At 41.5% G+C, this 22748-nt stretch overlaps 1 protein-coding gene across 1 annotated transcript; it reads left to right on the forward strand.

The window, feature by feature from the left end:
* The first annotated feature begins 10946 nt into the window (after window positions 1-10946).
* atf3 (activating transcription factor 3) lies at window positions 10947-14716 on the forward strand. Its single transcript, XM_041064954.1, has 4 exons — window positions 10947-11083; window positions 12326-12584; window positions 12719-12826; window positions 13102-14716. Exons 2-4 carry the CDS (start codon window positions 12327-12329, stop codon window positions 13417-13419), a joined length of 684 nt encoding a protein of 227 aa, XP_040920888.1. The 5' UTR covers window positions 10947-11083; window position 12326; the 3' UTR covers window positions 13420-14716.
* The last annotated feature ends 8032 nt before the right edge of the window (window positions 14717-22748 follow it).

The following is a 22748-nucleotide window of genomic DNA, read 5'->3' on the forward strand; positions in this document are numbered from 1 at the left end:
CATTTTATTAAGTGCATATACACTCAAAAAAAAAAACATCAGTTCCTTTATCTTCATTTACTTTACACTTGATTCATATTGTATTCAGTCACTGTACTAACTGGACTCATCTGGCATCATAACTGGTATTTTTGCACTGGTAGTTCATATGACTCATCACACAAAAGCTTAGTGGTTTTGTGTATTTGCATATTTGCGTACTATCACACAGGGTTTATAAGTATTTACAGTTGTTTCACTACAGTTTCTCTGAAATATAGTTTATATTTTATGGCAATAAAGAATAAGCTGAGTGAAGAGAAGTTCTAACTGGTAACCAGGAATCTCCGGGCTGCCTGCTCCGACCTGCAGCAACATCTCGCTCTTCCCCTGTTGCTTCATACCAGATTTCACTGTGAAGCTGACAGAAAATGACAAAAAATAAATCAAGTAACCGTCAGCGGCGAAGAGACTTGACTCTTCAGTGGCACCGTGCCAGAAAATACCAGCGGCTGTTTCCTCGTCCTCATCATTTGAATCCTTTTGACGCAATTTCTTAAAATTGATGATTTAACGGCTGCGGATTTCACGTCCACTCAAACTGATGAGCTAGACTCAAAACCAAACCACAGACACCGCTAAAATCCTGTGAGATGCCCACGATGTCAGTTCCTGTCTGTGCCCGTGCCCATGTGCACGCACACACACACATTTCAAGCAGCAAGTTTCAAAAGTTCATGATTTTACTGGGTTACACAATCATATGTGTAAATATTTAACTGTTTTGTTCTCTGGATTGAGAAATCCAACCTGCTGAACAGCCTCTGATGATAAGTTAGGGCTCAGTCAGCCAGTCGGTTTCCCTCGGTTACAGGCACATTAAAAGCAACAAAATGTGATCATTCAGCCACCAACTCCAACCAACTCGAAGCCCAAATTCATCTGAAATGCACAGAACTTGTATGAACCTGCTCTTTCTTTGAGAGCAAAGATGAAACTTTAATCATCGCTGCAGGGAAATGGGTCTGTGCTGCAGCTTAGAGACAGAACAAAAGGAGAGAGAGTAAAAGTTCACAGCCAAAAACTGTGGCTGCTTGAAACACACCAACACACTGCAGCGTTCGACAGTCAGAACATTCAAATGAAAGCATGAAAACTAGAAAGTAGTGAGTGCACTGTCAGCAGTAAGAACAGAAAACTAATTACAATCAACATGCAAAATACACACAGTGACTGAAGTGTTCGTTCAAATAATAAGAATTCAAGTAAGAGAGAAAATGTAAAAATTCCCGTCTCAGCATGTGAAGACACAAAAACAGATGACGTGGTCTTTGGCTCGTGGCTGAACTTCTTAGCAAGTTTTTTAAAATATTCCGCAGACTCTCGAGGAAGAGGAAGGAACATTAGCTGCAGCAGGATGAAGGTGTGTGAGACGATAACGGGCAACACCCAGGGAGAATCCAGGTGAAAGCTGTGACACTTCATTAATTTCACCCATTAAATGAACGAACAAACAGGTCAAACAAGAAGTTTTCAACTTGGAGGCCGTTGCAACACGACTTCCACTAAAGCTTTTGCGGTTCCATGGAAGGAAAGTGATCAAGATCACGTTTTCTATTGTTTGAAATGACAAACTTCCTTTTGAATTTCTTCCCGTTTGGAGTTTTACGCAGATAGTACATGATGCATGTTCTGTGCTGTGGTTAGAGAGCAGTGTGTGTGTGTGTGTGTGTGTTGAAACTTAAATGAAACTTTAATGAGCCCTGGGGGTAAACTGGGTCACTGCAGCAGAACACGAGTCAAACTACAAGAAAGAGAAAATATTCAAATTCACGCTGCAGCGACTTCATCGCTCTAACACAGAGCGTTTTCATTCTGCCATAGACAGTGTAGAGACAACACACCTGCAAGGACCTGCACATGCTTTTGAAGACAGAATAATACATAGAAAAGCAACACGCATGAAATCAGAACACAACACAGACTAAAACACCTCAGACTCATGGTTAAAAATGGGCAGAAGCAGCATTTCAGTGACTGTAGCTCAATGTGAACACTTTGAAACTAGATTTCTAAAAAAACATGTTGCTCATGTTTTTTTCAAACAGATTTAGTTCAGTTGTAACTCACAAATGAAATTTTTAACTCATGTAAAAAAAAAGTTCAGTCCAAAATATGGAAAATAAATTTGTACAGCTGAACTTTTCCATTCTCTCACACACCCTTCAGATTTATCTCCTGGGCCTTTTGCTGGAAGCCACTGGACATGACTGTGTATGAAGCAGTTTGAAAAGCCACAGTCACAGTAAAATGCTGCTTACACATCATCACATCAGTACTAACATTCTCATAATGTCATCTGCAATAATACACATACACGACAGGTTGTTTTTTTCCGCAGATCAACAGATTAACTTTTATACTTAAAGTACGTTTTGCTGACAGTGTGTTATGCACTGACTGTTTCTTGTCAAATTGTGGTTCCTTCATAACAAACGTATTACAAGACGCAGCCACAGCCCACAGCTTCTGTCCCATGACCTCTGATCACTTACGTCCCACAGTCACATCGCTTCACCAACCACATTCAACTCTGCTCCGCACATGAACACACACACAGACACGCACACACACGGTTTAGTCACCAAAATGTGGCTCCTTCATTAGAGAACGACACTCGGTTGATCTGTGACTGCAGGGCCGAGGTTATCTGAAGAAGACGCCACAGAATCTTTATGAAAATCACACTTTTAACTGAGCGTCACGATGAAACACAGCTCGCCGAGACGGGTTAGGCAACGTTCAGCAGTGGGAAAACCAAACCATTGCACCGGTCTGTGCAGTGAACTAACAAAAATACTGAATCACACTCTTCACTGTCCTCTGTGACCTTCAGCTCACATTAGTTTGGATGATGTGTTTTTTTTTTGTAAAAAAGATCACAGCATGTACTTTCCACCCAGTCCATTCTGCTCACACTGTTTGAAACGACACCTACGCAGCCACGAACCAGCGACTGCCCCAGCTTCAGGAGCGTGAAAGCAATTTCACATGAAAAGCTTTTGTTGTAATTATCTCGAGCAGCTGGAGTTTGTTCCTGCATGGAAAATGAAAAATGCCTTGAGGTAGCAAATATTGTTTTTCAAGAAAAAGAAACAAACGAACAAACAAAAAAAAAACCCAAAACAAACTCATCACAGAGACCAAACATACGCTTTAACTATCAAACCAGTGCAGCAGAGTTCATGTGATACAAGAGTCCAGATACCAGGTTTGTGTGTCTTGCTGCCGTGTGGGGCCTTTTACATATCGAGTTACATTAAAAAATAAATAAACATATAATAAATGAATTTGAAAATATATATAGAAACATATATTTCAAAGTCAAAAACAAGTCCACGGTCTCATAAAGGTCGAGGTTCCTGAAATCCTGCCCTTCATGTCGTGTCACATGCAGCTGCTGACTTTGGTCTTTTTAACCCTGAACCTACTTTCAGCTCTGAATCATCGCTGTGTTCAGCATTTAGCTGCTAATTATGATGAATCATAACCACATCAATCCAGTTTCACATCTCCAGGATCTGTATCTCCCCACGTTTGTTTCTGTGAACGTCACTTTACAGCACATCATTGTGGAAACAAACTGAATTTGTGCTTTGTGTACAAAACAGAAACTGAAAAAAATTCAAATTAAAAACTGTAAAACAAAGAAAGGGGCTCAAATCGTCCTGTTAACTGGTTGTTTGTGATGTGATTAAGGACAAATCACTTCAAAATCTGAACCACAAAATAGAACTGTATCTATACCTTTTATTATTGGGATTCATATGTTTAGTTTCTTGTTTTCCAACATGTTCTCTTAACACAAGCATTGTTTTTTTAAACTGGTAAATATTTCTAATCAGGGCTGCAACTCTTTCCACTGATTCCACTGATTTAAATCACACTGTTCCAACAACCAAACGTTTTCAAAGATGCTGTATTTATCCAACAGTAGTCGGGGGAAACACATTTTAAAAATGTGTACATCTTTAAAACAAAAAAAAAGCCTTTAAAAATCAGATCCTCAGTTTAAATATTTGACTTATTTTTATTTCTGTTAATTTTAAAGGACTAATCATTCAGCACTGCTGAACAGTTCATTCATTTTTAACTAATGTTCTGTTGCAGCTTACAGTATACAGTATACAGTAACGCTAAAGGGGATTTACATTTACAGTAGGTTATTGCTCATTGGCTGTAACGCTATACAGAGAAAAAACCCATGGTGTTCTCTGACAGTAAACAGCAGCGTGTAAATGTGTTTTCTGGAAACAGCACCGGGCGATAAACCAGCAGAGCCACGGTCCGTCATCAGCTCGCCCTGCAGCTCAGCTTCAGCTCCAGCTTCAGCTTCAGCTTCATTTACAGGAGAAAGTTCTCGTTTGATTTACAGGAATGCGGTGAATCACTCAGATCGAAAGTGCAAATGATCCCGGCCGGCTGCCGTAACCTCACAAAGCCGCTCACCGCATTCACATCATCACGTCCATCAATCCGCCGAGTGTCACACCGCGTCCCGCCTCACATCAGCGGCGTGATGATGGCGGTGAGGGCGGGAGGGACGGAGGGAGGAAGAGGAGAGGAGAGGAGAGGAGAGGAGGAGGGGAGGGGTATTTCCCGGATCCCCCGTGATGAAGAAGAAGAAGAAAGAGAAGAGGAGGAGGAGGAGGAAGAGCCGCCGCTTCCCGGAAAGAATGACGTAATCTGGACCAGGACGGAGAACAGTAAATAAAATAAAATAAAATAGAATAGAATAAAATAAAATGTCTTCACTTAATAAAATGATAACGTTAATAAAATAAATTGTCTATAAATAAGAAATAAAATACACAAAAATAAAGCTTGTTATTGTCACTATTATAACTTGTGTTATTGTTTTGTGAGTGCAGTGCTTCTTATAGGAAATAATAAAATGACAGTGTTATCAGACTTTACTAATATTAATGCATATTCATATTTATAGTTTCATGTATATTGTTACTACAATATAAATGCAGTCCACAGCTGTAGTAGAAGAAGACTCCATTTAAAATCCCTGAGAACTGTTTGTAAACATGAATGATCATAAACATAATATAAACATAAATGTTGGATATTACATGATTAAAAAAGGAAAAATGAGCATGTTACATTATAATGTCCCACATTTCCAACATTAAATTCTGCATTGATTTCACTTTTTGTTATGTTGCAGCAGAAAAACTGCACAATGAACACAAGTTAAATTTCTCTGAGTTTTTGTTTTATACTTTCTTTACAGCGGCAGAGCCGTGAACAGAAGCTCCTCTGTCCTCCTCTGTCCTCCTCGTCCTCCTCCTCCTCATCTTTTATGCTCAGCAGGAGCAGATTACGTCACCCTCTTCCTTTCCGGGAAATAATGCCGCTCATCCTCCTGATGGCTTTACCGGGCAACCAGCGGGGAACCGGGAAAAGACACCGGGAGGATGGGAAGCCTCCCCCCACCTCCCCCACCTCTTCACCAACAACACTTATCATCATCACCATAAGCACTCTTATTTCAATTATCAGGACATTTCAATGCTGGAGTCTCATTTAGAAACACAGGAAACAGGAAAGGGCACTTTCTCCAACACCAATCACAACAAGTCTTTTGTTCTTAATCTGGAAATCTGGGGGTGGGGAGGTAGATTACCAAAGAGACCACTAAAGCACCCGGCAAACACTCACATTATGAAATCATTTTGTTTTTTGAGCTTCTCCTGTCTCACATACATTGTGCTACACCCACAGGCATCACCATTAGTGAGTATTTGTTCTCTTTTTAACCATGTACAGGAGATGATGTTTCCACTGTACTTTAATAACGTTATGGACGTTGTATAAAGAGGGAAACCAGGGTCAAGAAAACAAATAAAAGTGGAACAAATTTGGAATTTGTTTTGTCCTTTTGTGATGCAGTGATGAAAAGTGGGGCAGGAGGGCCGAGCCGACTCGTGTCAGGTGTGGACGGGACATGAATTAGCACATAAAACTTGACAAACGGAACAATGTGGGACATGTTAGCTGATGTACCCGAATGCATGAAGCAATAGAATCAAGTATCAAGTGTTTCTGAGTTATTTCAGGGGAAAAACAGGGATGGTACATATCTCTGTCTAAAATTACGCCAGTGACTCGACTTTCATGGCATCTTTATACTTTCTTTTCCATTCAGAGAGTGAGAAACTCCCTGATATCCTGACTCTCTCAAGTAAAAGTGAAACTCACAGCTCACAGGAGCCAAGTCTCTTAATCCAAGCCAAGTTTCTTAATCAGCCAATGTCTGCGGCTGAAAGTCCACAAACCAAACGAACCCTGCAATCCAGGAAGTGAAATGCAAACTGACAGCAGGTGAAAGTGAGAGTATGGTTGGGTGGGTTAGGTGAAATCTTGCCTGTGGTCTAATATCAGTTTGAATTAAATCTCTTTGCTTACAGTTCACAGCTGATATGAAACTAAATAACACGATTCACTGTCCTGAAGGAAGTCTTTTTTTTTGTTAACAGAGACAGCAACCGGTGAGAAAACATCAGCAGTTTCATTCACTTTTAAAGTTCAGGTTTATGTAATTGACTTTTTCATGTTTAGCTTATGTAACAGTTATTTTTTTCCTTCATAATTTATTTATATTAATGGAAAATTATACAGCATAACCTGAAAATATGTTTTTAAAAGCTCATCAAAACCTTTCTTATTTAATATGGAATCAGTTTTCCATCCTCGTGTATTTCTACTTTGGGCATTTAAACTCTGCCTGTACTAACTGTACAGTCAGTTTACAAATCTTTTATTTACAAACTGAGGTTGTTTGAAATCTTGGCAAAGAAACACAAGAGTTCAGTCCGTCCCTACAGTGCATGGGTGTGACTACACACAGTTCGCTGGCATTAAACCCTTCCAATATAAAAATAGAGAATGTAATATTTAGCTGCCGGGTTAGCGCTCCGATCATATGGTATTAATAGTCAGCGGGGTCAGCAATGACTTCACGTCGCAGCATCAATCTGGATTACCACACTGACCTCATAAACTTTTCAACGCCCGTCTGCCTGCTGAGAGAGAGGCCTGTGCGTCTCTGCGTGTTTACGGCCTTCAGACACGCTGTTGTCTTGATTGTCTGCCATTCTAAAAATAAAAAATACAACTACAAACATGTCATCTGTAATTAGACGCAGCTTCACACAAGCATCATCTTTTAAATGGTGTATTACCTAAAACTGGAACGTGGATCATGTACAACGTCACGTCTGTGAAATGAGAATCATCACAGGTAGCCATGACCTGGGGAGGTGGTGTCATACTACACAAACTATAATAATGGACCAAAATCAGTTTACTCACAACTGTAAAGTTCATATTTACACTGCTGACCAATTTCAAACTGTCTTGACAGTGTTGAGCTTTGAGGGAACGGTGTAAACGGGAGAATACAAACATGCAAATGAATTTTCAGGGGTCACTTCCTGGTCGGAGTGGGCACTGCTTGATGAACGACAGGTCAGAACTGGTCTGATTGTGGGGGCCAGTGCTGTTCTCAAAACCAGTGTCTCTGCCCCAAACTGGAACTGATTCTCTGCCCAGATTTTCCCACGGTCACACTTTCAGACTTGGTTCTGGTTCTTCGTGGCTGAAACACAGACTCAAGTCTCTTAATTTTCATAATGTGGCTTTGGCTTAAACTGAGGTGACGCTTCTTTTCAGCAATAGATGCAGTTTCCTGCTGTGGTTTACAAAACAGCATTCCTGTACGTCTGTCTGATATTGTTTCCCATCTTCGTCTGACCATCGCTGCTGACGCTTATACTGAAGAACCAGTGTCACCACGTGGTTTTATTATTCTACCAAATATATTACAACACACAGGAGAACAATAAAGCACACAAGTGTCTGGTAACTCTGGTCAGATCACTTTGCTTTCACACGAAACAAAACCAAAAGAGAACCAGAACTAAAAACATGAACTAGGGATCCGGCCTATGAGCGGTGACATTCCGGACATGTCACATATGTGGTGAACATATTTTGCAAAGGCGGATACAAAATGACGCAATGCTGGTGGGAAGCGTTTATGGAAATCAAGGCCCTGAAATGCTTTTAATACACATAATTGTTTTAAACTGCTTCAACTGAGGAATAGTTGAATAATTCTAAAGTAGTGTAGGTCAAGTTTTCAGTTTACAGCCTGTTGTCTGATCTCTAAACTCTCAACCCTTTAAAATGAAGAAGAAATTGTTCTATCAGCAACACTTTCAGTGAACTTGCATGTGTTTTTTAAGGCTTCCACCTAAAGGCGAGGGAACACCGCTGCGTTGATTATTAACAATTTTATGGCTTTTACAGCTGACTGGCCTGCACTGTGACACCCTGGTTAAATAAGCAGTGCACAGAAACACTCGCACACAGAATATGAAGGTTACAACCCAACACAGACACACACTGACGGCAGCAACAGCAGATATGTAGGTTTCAAGATCAGTCATGGCATAAAGTCAGATTTCCTGCTGTACACTTCATTTCGGGTAAAGCCATGAACGCTAACGATACCGACATGTGAGCCGATTTCCACATTTCACAATTTCTGAACTGTGTAAGTAAAAATTGTTTCTGAGAAGGACCAAAGTCAGCGAAAGTGAAAGTTGAAATTTTCTTAGTTGCAGGCAGAAGAAACTGGAAGTTTCTAGATTACAGCAGTCATCGGCTTTGAGCTGGAAATGGCAGGAAATGAGTGTTGAGGAAGGAAAACAAAGAGAGAAGTGAAGGCAGCGGAGGAAACATTTCAAATGTTCAACCCCACAGATCCCTGAAACTGAAGGAGTTTCAGATGCTAAAAATGAACAGAGGTGTGTGACACTTTACAAACAGGAGATAAACAGAGAAATTATAGTTTTCTTGTAACACAGTAAATTACCGGGAATGAGTGTTTGCATGTATGTACCTTCCTGAATGATGCTATGCTGCGTTGTGGAAATATTTAAGCTGGGGTTTTTGTTTTTTTTGTTTCTTTTTGCATTGCTGAACTGGCCCCATTCAGGATTTTCTAGAGTCGGTCTGAACGTGGATTTAACGACCCCGCACCAACGAACTCTCGACGGAAGCAAAGAAAACCCCTGAACAGAAGAAGAGGTCCATGTAGTAGGCCTGTTACTTCTCCTGTAACATTTACTATCGTGGAAGACACTGAACTGTTATACTGATTATAACTTTAATGCAACCACTAGTGAAGCAACAACAACTTACCTACTACTAGCAGGACACTTGTATAACTAGTATTATACCCACAAGGAGAAAATACTTCTTCAGTTTGTGCGAGTAGTAAAGCTGCTGCTGGAGAATAAGTTTAGTTCACTGGCAAACTGAAAGTTCTGTAAAACAAACGTACCTACCACTACTGATACCAGTATCTGTGACACTGTTCTAGCTAATAACACAGCTGCTAAATGCTCAGGCATTTCTGTTTACTGATACCACCTTTTCCTGTTACCTTGAGAATAATGTGATATTTTTAAGGCAAAAACACTGCCCTCTCCCTGCACTCCTCAGGAAATCCCCCGCGTTTCTCTGGGTGACTAAACAAGATCAAACGATTAAGACCAATTAAGACCCAGAATGTTGAAGATTACAGTAGCAGGTTACAGTAAAGTCACTTCACTGCCAAAGTGTGATTCAGACCACAGCAGTTTACCAGCAGCTTTGACACAGCATACACTGAATTTCATTTGCCAAGAAAACATGCAAAAACGATGCTTTCTTCGCCAACCTACCGGCTGATGATCAGGATCGTTCCACTTCCAGGGAAAATTCAAATCATTATAACATCAGAGGAAGAAGGGAATACACCCCATCATCCTCCATCAATCTCTCCCTGTCTCTCTGTCTAACCTCATAGTTTTATACCCCGGCTGGTGCGATGTAACCACAGAATAAATAACCGTCTGGTGTCATTCAGCTTGAAGAGTATTATTCACTCGTTAGTGTGGAATTTCTGGAATGGAAATCCATGTCAGTGTTAAAACAGGAGGCGCAAGAAGAGGAGAGATATTTGGACTAATCTCATTCACCTCGTTCAGCGATTTGAATGTTTTTCATGTGTAGACGAACTTTATTCATCTGAAGTTTGAGAGTGAAGGAGTGGGGGAGAAGATGGGAGGAAAGGGAGGAAAGAATGGGAAAAAAGGTGAGGGGGAGGAAGAGGGAGAGGAAGAAAGACAGGAGGAAAGGAGAGAAGAAAGGGAGTAAAAAGAAGGAAGCAAGGAGAGGTATGGGAGGGAGGCACAGAGCAAGATTGAGGGGATGAGAGTGAAAAGATGGAGAAAAGAAAAAGGGATGATGGAAAAGAAGGGGATGTTAGACGAGCACATAAAAAAGGAAAAACAGGAAGAAGAGAAAGTGAGAGAAAACAGTAAGGTAATGATGGAGGGATGAAAAACATGAGGATAAGGAGAATAGAAAAAGATGGAAAGATCAAGGAAGGGGAGGCAGAAGAGGGAAAGACTGGGAGTAGATGGAGAAAGGGGAAAAAAGAGTGTAAGAGGAGGGGGAGACGAGTGAGGAAGACAGGAAGAGAAGGAATAAAAGAGTGAGGAGCTGAGGGAAGGAGAAAGGAAGAAGAGTAAGATGAGGAAAAGACAGGGAGGGAGGGAGGAGGGACTGAGGAGGGGAGTGAAAAAGCGAGAGAGGAGGAGGAGGAGGAGTGGGGGGGGGGGGGTGTCCTGTTATGGGAGAACGCTCGGGGTTGCTAGATTGCATCATCGCAGGATCAGCCTTCTATAAATAGGATGACGTCACCCTCCCTGCTCTTCCTCCGCTCTCTGCCCCCCTCCCGCCCCCGCCCCTCCCTACTAGCATTCCTCGTTGCGTCACACGCCCCGCCCCTCTCAGTCACAATAAAGCGGGTGATGCAACGCGCCGGGCACAAACGCAACTTTACGCACCAGCAGGAACAGGAACAGGGGGAAGACAGACACAGACAGAGAGACAGAGGCAGAGACAGAGACAGACGCGCCGTGACTTTTGTTTTCTCCGCGTCCAGCTCAGCCGATCCGGTCACTCAAAGCTTCAACAGGTAGGTCGCAGTTTTCTTGGCTTTGCTGGGGGAAGGTGGTGGGAGGCGGTGTCCGGGGGCTGTGTTGTCCCGGTCAGTAGGCTACAGTGGAGAAGTCCCGGTGTCCCCCTGCGCTCGGATGTCCCGAGACACTTCACTAAAACTTGAACTTCTCTCTGTCCGGTTACAGTTACATAGAACTTTTTGGCCCAAACCGCAGCAATAAGTTATGAGTGAAAGGTGTTTTTTTTTAAACTGATCAGACTTTAGAGAGATGTTTTCCTGATTGATCATCTGATTTGACTTACATGTCTTCTGCCGGGACATGTATGAATGTATGACGGTAATTTAAAACATTTTTGCAAGATCCAAATCCAGTTTTCTCAGGATGCCATACATGCGTGTGTTTTATTATTTTTGTGAGATAACTCATTATTTCGCTGTTCTGTTATTTTTCTTTGAATGACACGATTTAAAAATATATATATATTGTTTTTTTTTTAGTTTTAACTTATAGACATCATATAAAACCTGAGATATATTATGGAGATAAAATGAAAAACAAACTCACCAAACCTACAATAAATCAATAGAAACGTTAGATGTATTAGAAAATCAAAATACCAAATTACCATCAAGTGAAATAATAAATATAGAGTTTCTTACTATGAGATATTATGATAATATTAAAGAAGGGAGAAGTATTTTATATATTTACTTGATGATTTTGTGTATTATATGATGCCTGTGTTACATGAGTATGTTTGTTTTGGTCTCTCTGAGCTGATATAAACATCATAATCATCTTATCAGCCTGTCAATCATACTTCTCCATGAGTCACTCTTATGTTTAGACTACAAACATCCACACCTATCAGTGAATATCTTGAATTGTTTATGGTATTTTTCCAAAAGACAAATATTTGGTTGGAATCAGGAGATTTTCCACCAAAGCATATCTGACACTGTGACCACGAATTATTCCTCCTCCAGAACCCACACAAAAGCTTTTGCTTGGAGATTACAAAAGTAAATAAATAAAATAAAATAAATATTAAATATTGAGATAAAGCTTGCTGTTTTATTGTATTTTGTATTGTATATTTTTAGTGGGGAGTCCATAAAGCCTTTTCTAGGATATTTTTCAGTAACTCAGTTACTTCAGTAACTTTCTTTTCATCTACTTTGAGGAAATTAAGCCTCTAAAATAATCATCACCTCATGACTCTGATTAATATGATCAACTGACTCTTGTGCTTCCAGAATGATGCTGCAGCACTCGGGTCCCTCGCTGGCCGACATCAGCTGCTCCGCCCTGGTGCCCTGCCTGTCCCCGCCGGGTACACTCACCCTAGACGACTTCACCAACTTCACACCCATCGTGAAAGAGGAGCTGCGTCTGGCCATCCAAACCAAGAGGCTCTCCAACGGGCTCAGTGCCGACATGAGCTCAGACGGAGCCAGCTCCAGCTCGGACCGGGCCTCCGAGCAGCCGGCCTACGGATCCGGAGTCAAGAGAGAGGTGAGGAGAGGGAAACTACAGCATGTTGTCATCTGTATTTTTGGACACTGACCATGGAGTGTGTTTTCTAAACGAGTGTGTTGGTTTTTTTAGGGGTAAAATATTGACAGTGTGTAATTCTCTCTGGTGTTTAGTTGACGGTCGAGGAGCACGAGAGGAGGAAAAGGAGGAGAGAGAGGAACAAAATTGCTGCTGCAAAGTGTCGCAACAAGAAGAAGGAGAAGACAGAGTCTTTGCAGAAGGTACCGTTAAACTTCTATCAGTCTGAGAAAGGATGGCTCTTTGATTTTTGTGTCACTTTCTGTTTCACATTTTCACACCACAAACCAAAATCTGATGTCCTGATGAAGTAAAGTTGTAAATACATTTTCAGCCCTGAGCACGTGGTTGCTCCTGTTCAGTTTTCTTCCTTCATGAATTTCAGCATTTTTAAATGTAGCCGTAGCATCCGAATTAAAGTAAGAGTACAGCATTAGTGATTGATTTCTCTCCCTCCGTCCTTGTGTCTTTTCTGCAGGAGTCAGAGAAGCTGGAGAGTGTCAACGCTGACCTGAAGGCTCAGATCGAGGAGCTGAAGCAGCAGAAGCAGCAGCTGGTCTACATGCTCAACCTGCACCGGCCCACCTGCATCGTCCGAGCCCAGAACGGCCAAACGCCCGAGGACGAGAGGAACCTCTTTATCCAGCACATCAAGGAGAGCACCTTACAACTCCACAACCTCACCTCCGCCACCACCACCTCCTCCTCCTCCTCGTCCACCACCACCTCCACACTTTCACCTCTAGACGGGGGACTTCTGACCCTCGATCACGTTCAGTGTCCCAGTCACCTATGAGTGACCAGGTGTCTTTGCCACTTTTCTAAGACTTGCGATGCTTCCGCCTGCCGCCTCTGATGTAGCACAGACTGTTCGAGGCGCAGGTGGAGCCGCCACATAGACTCATGACATTAGAATGACAGTGAAATATACCAAACGCCACCTTCGGATGACTCCTCGGTCTCATTCAGTATCCACAAAGCTGCTATAGAGAGAGTGGCATAAAGTGACCTCAGCACCTCCCACTCCCTGAAACCGTAGCTGCTGGAAGTGACACACAGTGGAGAGCACCTTGACCTGCGTTACGTATTTCTTTTTCTTTTTCTTTTTTTTTTTTTTGTTTTAAACAACATTGCAAACAGTCAGGGCCAAGGACAGATGCTAAAGCACTAAAAAAAAACAGAAACATAAACTGCCTTTTTTATTACTTACAGGTATTTTGAATAGATGAGAGTTTTGATTTAGTGTCTGATTTTTTTTTTTTTTTGTACCAAAGTTTGATTTGAAGGTGATCAAGGCACATAATTTAACTGTTCACCCACGGAGAGTAAAGTAGATGCAGAATGATGTGCGAGTGTGTACGGACACTTGAGTGAGTTTGAGCTGCAAGTCACTGACTTTAAAAAAGGATGTTGTTTGTGCTTAGCGTATGAAAAATAGTATATTTATTAACTACTGTATGACATGTCAATGCCGTATCAACCCTGTCTGCTTGTCCTTTATACAACATGAACTACTAAATCTGCTGCTACTACTAACCACTCAGGACGTACGCTGACTGTACAAGTCAATGTCATATGTTTATTTTGTCGCCTCGTCTAAGAGCTAACCTCTCGGAAAATGAGTATAAGTCAGATCGTTGGCTGTCAAACCAGGGTAGCAGTAGCAGTCACAAAGGCAAATGTGATTTGCAGGCAGGGTTTATAACTCTGCACTTAAAATGTAGTACACAGGACTATATACTCATATATGCAGATGTTACCTTACTGTTCTTAATAATTAGAAATTTACTGTAAGCAAAATTGTCCAAAAAAATTGGATGGCGTGTATAAAAGTACACTTTTCGTATCACTGCGTTCCCTCTTAAACAGATCTAGTGTTGCTTTCTACATCTTCTTTGACGATGAAGCTACATGAGTATGAGTGTTATTTTTCAGATGTGTTGTTTTCTACATAAAATCTTGTATATTGTATTGACTGCGCATTAACTCTGTGTATGTAAACACCAGATGCCTCCTTTGGTTTTGACAGAGCAAAACAAACAAAAAAAAAAAAAGATTGTTATTTTTTAAAATGTATTTATTGACAACATTTGGTTCGGAAGTTATGTTCACAAGATATCATTAGCTAGGTATCAGACGTGTTGCATCAGCTTTCAGCCCGTCCTTTAACATGCCTGACTCTGAAGTTACGTGAGACGATATGATATTACACTGTGTTTTGGGCTTTATCAGTATCCACGCTTCAGGTCACTGCCAAATATTTCTCCCACCCTCCACTCCCTCTTCCTCTCTCTGGCCTGTTAGCTTTACAAATGAAATCATCCCTCAAGGGAAATGTGGTTTATTGCGCAAACAGAAACTGAGGAAGTGTAATGATTGAGAGTTCAGAGGCTTTTTTTTCATGTTAAATACTGATGAACACCATGGCCGCACCATCTTTGCATGTTAGCACGTAGGAAGCACTTCAAACAGCACAGAGCAGCATACGGTCTTTAAACAGCACATTGCATTGGCTCGTGGTGAGGACTGAAGTGTTGTATTTAATGTTTGCACGGTGGAAGTCTCTGAGAAGGTTTGTGTTGTTTATCATGTGTGCGTTACCTAAGCTAAAAACTTTGAGAGTCACACGGTTAAAGGGACGCCGGCGTCTGCGTGTGTCCATAGTGTGTGTGTTGTGTTTGTGGTTGAACTTGTTCGTTGTCCCATTGTTCAACATGGCTAGATAGCGACTGAGCACTGAGTTTGACTGGTGTGTATACTCTGTTGTGCCTGCTTCTACTGGAGGCCGTTTTATTTCTGTAGCTGCTCGACTGTTGGGGCATCATAGTCTAAATGAATAAACTGTAGGCCGTCAGGTATGACTGCACTGCGACTACCAATGTGTACTTCCATCTTTGTGATCTGTCAGTTTTTGTTTTTGATACTTTGTTAATTAAAAACATGCATATGCAAATGAGACCTGTCCTGTTGTGGTTTTTAGAAAAAGTCTGATAACACATATGGAAAATACTCATCAGTTCACAGAATACTGCGAAGCTTCGGCGGACAGCGCTCGACCACAGATTTCACAGTGCGATTGTCAATCAAGTTTGTTGTCAAACTGACATGTCAAGTTTCTGCAATGGGAAGTGACATAAACTTTATTTACATTGAACAGTAACCGTGGTAACGAGTGGGAACAACATTAATAATGTTCAGTCTCTGACAGAGACGAAGTCTGATTAAAACCTGTGGTCATCTCTGAGGTTAGTGTCGCCTTGGCTTGTTTCTAATGTTGTAGCCTCTTCACCCACATCACACATTCTTCATCTAAACAATAATAACACAAAAATGATAAAGTGACAGTAGGATTAAATAATTTATGAGCACCCTCAGCAGCCGTTATTTGTTCTTTTACTTAGAATTGTACATGTACACAAATCTTCCACACCAGTCAGTTACATCAGCACCAATCCTGCTTTGCTTTATATAAAGATTTAAGGATAGAGATATATGGAAAAAGTACGATTCTAATAAAGAATAGATCAGCACAGGAAAGCTTCTGAAAGCTTTTTTTTTCACATGTAGAAAACTTCATGACATAAACATGAGTTCAGCTGTGCTTGTGCTGAAGAGAAGGACAAGACCGGACATGTCGGCTGTTCAGAGAGAAAGGAAGATAGAGAGGGAGAGGTGGGCGTGGGTGTGTGTGTGTTCTGTACCAGCTGATCAGATTTGACTCAGTGTTTATCTGCGAAGATAAGCTGTGAAATACAGTTTGAATAACAACAAACACACCTGCCCAGACCAATGCTACCACTGGATGTACAGAAATGAAACAACACACACTCTGGATGAACAAACATGTTCAGCAACTTTTCCGTTGCAGCACCACAACTCAAAATGGCAAATTTGACAGAGTAACGGAACATGTACGGCTTTTTGAGAGCTCATTCAAACACATCATTAACCACATTTGCTGAAAACTTGATGAAATTTAGAGAAGTGTTGCAAAAAAAAAAAGAAAAAGAAAAAAAAAACAGCAGGAACTTCAGCGTGGTGAAATACCTGTGAACATCTTTCTAAATCTTGCTTCTGGTGAAAAATGTGTCATTTCCTGTGTGAGAGCGGTGGTGTAAACAGATTCTATGAACTTTGTCACTGTGACAAGAAGCATCCTGCTGCCCAGAGAAATTAAAGTCAGCAGCAGATGAACAGAGAGCACAGTCACAGTGAAACCAGTCTGAGCTCCAAACAATTCTCCACCGAAACTGAAACGAGCTCCAGATTTTAGCTTAACTCTCGCTGTGTGCTCCATGGGTGGGGTTCGCCCCGGGAAGACAGGGCACGAGGGTCCGTCAGTTACACAAAGGTTGTTGAAAGCCAGTTTAACGGACATCTAATTACCCAATTACACAACCAGCTAATTGGCACGAAGCAGTAAAACCCACCCTGACGCGTTTCTACAGTAATTCAGCTGGATCTGTGGCTGGGGGGGTAACTAACCCCGGACATCACCACGGTGTTTGGTTGCTCTGCATCTTGTGAAGTCACTTTGTTTCATAGAAATCCCCTCAGTTGTCTAGAACTCATAACCTAAGAGCAAACTTTTTTTTTATGAGCGTGCGAAGTGAGTAAGATCCACAACAGCCGAGCTGCACAGCACTGACAGTGGGTGGTGTTCTGTTTGCTTGAGGGAGAGGTATGTTAATCACAACCTGTGGCGTACCCTGAACTCACCCCCCCCCCCCTCTGCTCTCCTCCAGTTTGCTGCTGTACCTGCAAGAAAAGACATGATCACACAGGTGAAATTAATTAACATTTATGATGAGCACAGACAACAAACTGCATCAGTGACAGGTGCATCTAATAGCATTAACGATGAGTTCACTCCACTTAGTGCTGCAGTATGTTAGTGGGTCTGCAGGCGCAACACCACAGCTGTGGAAATAACACAGGTACAGTAAAATCTGTGTACATAGATTTCCTTTTATTGTTTTTTCTTGCAGGGGGACTTAAAATTGGCCGACCTGACCTGAAAGAAGAACATGAAACGATCATTTAAGCATTTTTCACTTGGTTGTGGTGGATTTGCAGAGGTGAGCCAAGGTTCAGTTGTCTTTTCTGTGGGTTTTTAATTAAAAGATTCAGTGGGAATACCAGGAGCAGGAGCTCCGGTGGTGTGAACAGGATCTAAAACATGAAGCTGTTTGCACTGCAAAGAAGCTTCAGCAATGCACTGCATGAAGATGTGTTACTCAGGTTTAAGGCAGACTGAATCTCTATTTATATGGCAATGTAACTTTCCAATTTATTCATAAAATTAATTTACTGACCTCATTTTATGCAAATGCTGTTACTGTTACTAACCCATTTACTGAGTGCACTGTGTTGACACTGATTTTCTTTTTTAATCTTTATTTTCTTTATCATTTGACAACCTGTTTGGGGAAAAGTACAGTTGGTTACACACGAAACAGAAGCAGAAACGAAAATGATATGTTTCAAAACACCCTGAGCCTGATGGAGAGCAGCCCGTTCTCCAGCACAGCTCATTCTCAGGTCAGCTCGGGGTCAAAGCTGAGGTCGTTGTAAGTTGATTGGTCTCCAACCAGTTTCTTCCCAGGAAGTGATCACTGTTCTCCCCACTAACTTTGATCATACTGATGATGAACCAGGAGGTTTCAAGCTGGTTTTGTCTTAGTATCTTTAGTTGTGGAGTGAAACCTGGACTCTTGAAGTATTGCAGCCCGTGGTCCAGAGCAATGGTAACTCTCCCACTTGGGATATTGGCCAATATGGGGCCAAAGTACACACACACACAGAGGGGGGGTGGAGGGTGAAAAGGAAAGGGAAGATGCTTTGTCATTCTCTCGACTGAGGGAGAAACTGATGCAACTCAGTCACAAGTGGAGGCAAGGTGACTGATGCAACCGCGGTGTCATAATCTCTGACCAGCAACATCCTGTGTGGTCAGAGGCCACAGCTAAACACACAAGTACATAGAGTTGCAAGTGTCACAGTCACCAGGTGAAATAAATTCATTGTACACACAGTGATGTGACACAGGGGAACTTCCTACTCACTTTCTGATGTATTAACAAAGTACAAGAAATGTGAGGTTTAAGGAAATTGCACTGATCTGAATAGAAAGCACAGAATAAATAATAAATCACAGAATCCCAAGCATGATGCGTTTTCATTTAAAGAATCAGCTTGTGAGTTTAACAGCTATCGTGTATCATATAGCACGTTTCAAATCAGAGAGAGAAAACAGCCTTTAACAAAACAAGGAAGTAAAACAGGCAATAAAATTGAGGGAGAACACCAGGGAGGCAGAGGAGTACTGTATGAGAAGGAAGGACAATGCAATCAAACAGCTATAAAAATACAAACAGTGCTTCCAGTCAAAGAGATCTGAGTTTATTAAAACAGGTGCAGTGTTGTGAAGTCTGACTCACTTGTTTTCTCACCAAAGTATAAAACAGATTTGTTTGGTTCACATGTAAAAATCCACGATATGATGCAACACTGGGTTCTGAGCTGCGGTGAGGCTGTAATGAGCTCTGCTGCTGTTTGCCAACTTTTAAATTCTCCTGTTGCTGTTTCACATTAACGGGTGTTTCAAAAAGCAAACCACCGGGAAGCATTCACTGTGAAGGAGCAGCAGAAAGCCAAGTCTAAATCACAGAGATTAGCCGATTGTTTTGTAACAAGGCTGCATGTCCGACTCAAGAGATCAGGCAAGACGTTTAATGCACTGATTTGTGTAGATGGAGAGGAGTTTTCCATATTTTTCATCAAAGTAAAATATCGATGTGTAGTGATTGGAGTAGTATTACACAACTTTATGGTTCTGTTTGGACTCTCTGGTTAAGGTTAGGGAAAGCTCTTGGTCAGCCTAACCTGCCGCTCACCCCAACCGCCTCCTCTGCTACTCTGCTGCTGTTGATGGTGCTTCATTCATTAATTTGAAAGTCGTGCACAGTGTCAGGAAAAAGAGGAAACTTCATGTCCATGCATGCACGTCGGGGTCTGGTGTTTATATCGCTCTCATCAACGTAACCCTGTATACTGCTGACAGTAAAAACAGCATTGCTCGACTTTACAAATTTCTGAAAGTCTGGGGGCAGACCACACCAGTGAACTGTTTCAAAGAAAACTGTCGTAACATCGTTCGAGCTGTGAGAATGTTTCACATGAGTAATGGTCTGTGTGGGTGGGGATGGACGGTGAAAGAGGAAGTAGATCAAACCCAGGACGGGGGATATGTGGCGTCCAAGATTCTAGATTTCTCAATTTTTATATGAAATGAGTCAGAGTCTCTCTGCTGGAGGACTCTGTCAGGCCCTGACGTCCAAATCAGTTTTAACACTGCTGATAAACCTGATAAAAATCTGATAAAACCAAAGACTAGAGGAAGATTCATAAGAAAATAAATATCCCTTTGTGTCCGTTGGAATGAATGACCAAGCCTTAACTTATAATTTCAAACAGAGATTGTCTGTGTGTTTAATCGTGTGTAAATCTGCACGTCCTCAAGATGTGATGTTAAGATTCCACCTGAGATTAAAGGTCTGATGCTACGTGGAGATGAACCTCACTTTATTTAATTTGTTTTTAGGTTTCTTTCTTTCTTTCTTTTTCTTTCTTTCTTTCTTTTTACAAAGATGTGTTATTATTTTATGTTTCTTCATCATCTCCATCCATCAATAGAAGCACGTTTACAAAAGATGACAACTTGCATTGCGACATTCCTTAAGGGGGTTTCCTTTCAACAGCTCCAGTGTGCTGTAGATTTCCTGAGGATGTTATTTTAATTTTAAGCTGTATCTACATTCAAACGTTTAAAATCTTGACAGTACATCTGTACCTCTCGATAGTCCACACAGCCTGTGACTCTTGGACACAGCTGCTCTCAGTGATAAAATACCATTAAGTCTAGTGATGAAATACCATGCACAGCCACTGCCTTGCTTACTCTTCCAGAGAAGTTACTAAGAATTCAGTCCACAGTTCAGCAGAAGTTTCTGTATTTCTACTGGGGGTGGAAAGCATGTCTCTGCTGGGTGTGTGCATGTGTTTTGTTTTGTGAGGGTGTTTTTTTTTTGTCTGGTTGCTTGTGTGAGTTGTTTCAGCCGCTGCTCCTACTTTTCCATTCATGGGAAATTTTGAGGGAAAAAAATGTGCCCACAGAGTCAGTCGGTCCACACTGAGACGTGAGCTGTGGGAAAAAGATGCTGTCTTACACGACGGTCAGAGGAGGAGGTCAGATATCAACATTAGCACTGCATCAACAAAACAAAACAAAACAGCTTCCTCATTCATTTTAATGAACCACTGTGCTGATGCAGCCACGTACCGACAGACAGACGAATGTACCACCCAGCTTTGGTTACCCACAAAGCTTCACTGGTGATGCATTTTACTCACCAATCAAAGCTGCGCAAGACAAACCTGCTTCTTCTAAGAATCATGTTTACTGCCGTTTGTGTGAATTAGTGATATGTTAACTTTTAAGCTTCATGAGTTAAGTTTTCCAACTTCAAGTTTAAATTATCACTTTCAGAAACTGAAATCAGAAAATAGGTCTGCCCTTCTCATGTAAAGGACTTGAGTTACAGGGCTCATATTGAAGAACAGTGTTTGTGGAACTGTACGTGGAACAGAGAAAACTGTCCTGAGGGATAAATCTTGATTCAATAAAAGATGAATACATTTTTTAAAAATCCAAACTTACATGAATTACCAAGAATTTCAAGTGGACACAGCTCACAGGTTTAGAAAGTTTTTGTGATAGTGTTTAAAAATACCTTTACACTCCTCATAATTCATTTGCTGTTTATCCTGCATAACTGTAACACAACTACAACACAACAGGTTTCAGCATATCTACCCCGGAAAATGTGCTTCTGGCAGTGCGAAGGCTTCGTGACACAATTTAGACATTTGTGTTGGTTAATTAAATTTGTAGAAAGTATAAATGAACAGTGTGCACGGGGCACACGCTGCACATACACAGGACATTGTGTGTTCATCTGCATGTTGAACTTTGTGCTGTATTCCTCAGAAACACTGAGTGACGTGTCACCTCCTGCCCTGCAGTGTTTGCTGGGTACCAGTGGTTGTCATCACAGAGGTGTTCACGTTCTCTCGAAATGTGGCTTTTTGTCAGATTTTGAAAGCGTAAAAATTTACCAGTGTGATATACACTATATGGCCAAAAGTATTCAGACACCAGAAAGTTACACCTGTGTGTGACTACAGACCAAGAAGGACATTTACTGCTACTTATCGATGTTCAAAGCTATGACCAGAAAAGTCTCTTCGAACCATGTGGGTGAAAAACATTCAGAGATTCCCGGGTGTATATTTATTCATGGACTTTTTGCAGTCAGTATAGGGACAGTAAGAGACTTTCCCTCTGTCCTGATTGGTTGTGCCTTGTTTTCCTGAACTTTTGCAGGTACAGGTAATTGGTAGGCGGGGCTGTCGACTCTGGCTGACTCAGAGCACCTGTGCTTTATGCTCCCAGACACTATAAAAGCTGCTGCCTGAGTTCTCTCTGTAAGCTGCTTTCCATGGATTTAGTTTTGGCTCTTCTGTCATTTTTCACACCACATCTCCTGAAACATTCACTCGCCTTCACCACTGACCCATGACTTAGCTGGTCCTTTGAGCCAGCCATGAGAATGGGGTACAACATTAACGCATTAGTAATTTATTCATTATCTTTTTGTAGTCGCAGTGAATTTTTCCATGCGGCAGCCTGTTGTTTCCCAATCCCAAAAGTGTTTCGCTCCATTTTTAAATTTCAAGAATAATAGTCAGCTCAGTTTCCCAGAAGTCTGCAGCACTGAAATGGTTCAGTTCCACTTCAGCTGGGCACCTTTGGTTTGCGTCAGCATCCTCTACATCGAGATCAACTTTTCATTCACCTCAGTGTGGAAGAGGAAGGAAAAACGAAAGAAAACCCCTGAGCAGATTATATAACCATAAAGTCTGATGCGATTGTGGTCAGATTGGGGAACTGTAACTTCCAGCCAGTGTCCATCATCGTAACCGAACCACAGATTTCTATTCTGATGCAGGTGACACAGAGTTTATGGAGCCACTGTGACATGTGTGTGACTTCAACATGACCTC

This window comes from Toxotes jaculatrix, chromosome 19 (genome assembly GCF_017976425.1).
Source record: "Toxotes jaculatrix isolate fToxJac2 chromosome 19, fToxJac2.pri, whole genome shotgun sequence".
NCBI classification, from domain to species: domain Eukaryota; kingdom Metazoa; phylum Chordata; class Actinopteri; family Toxotidae; genus Toxotes; species Toxotes jaculatrix.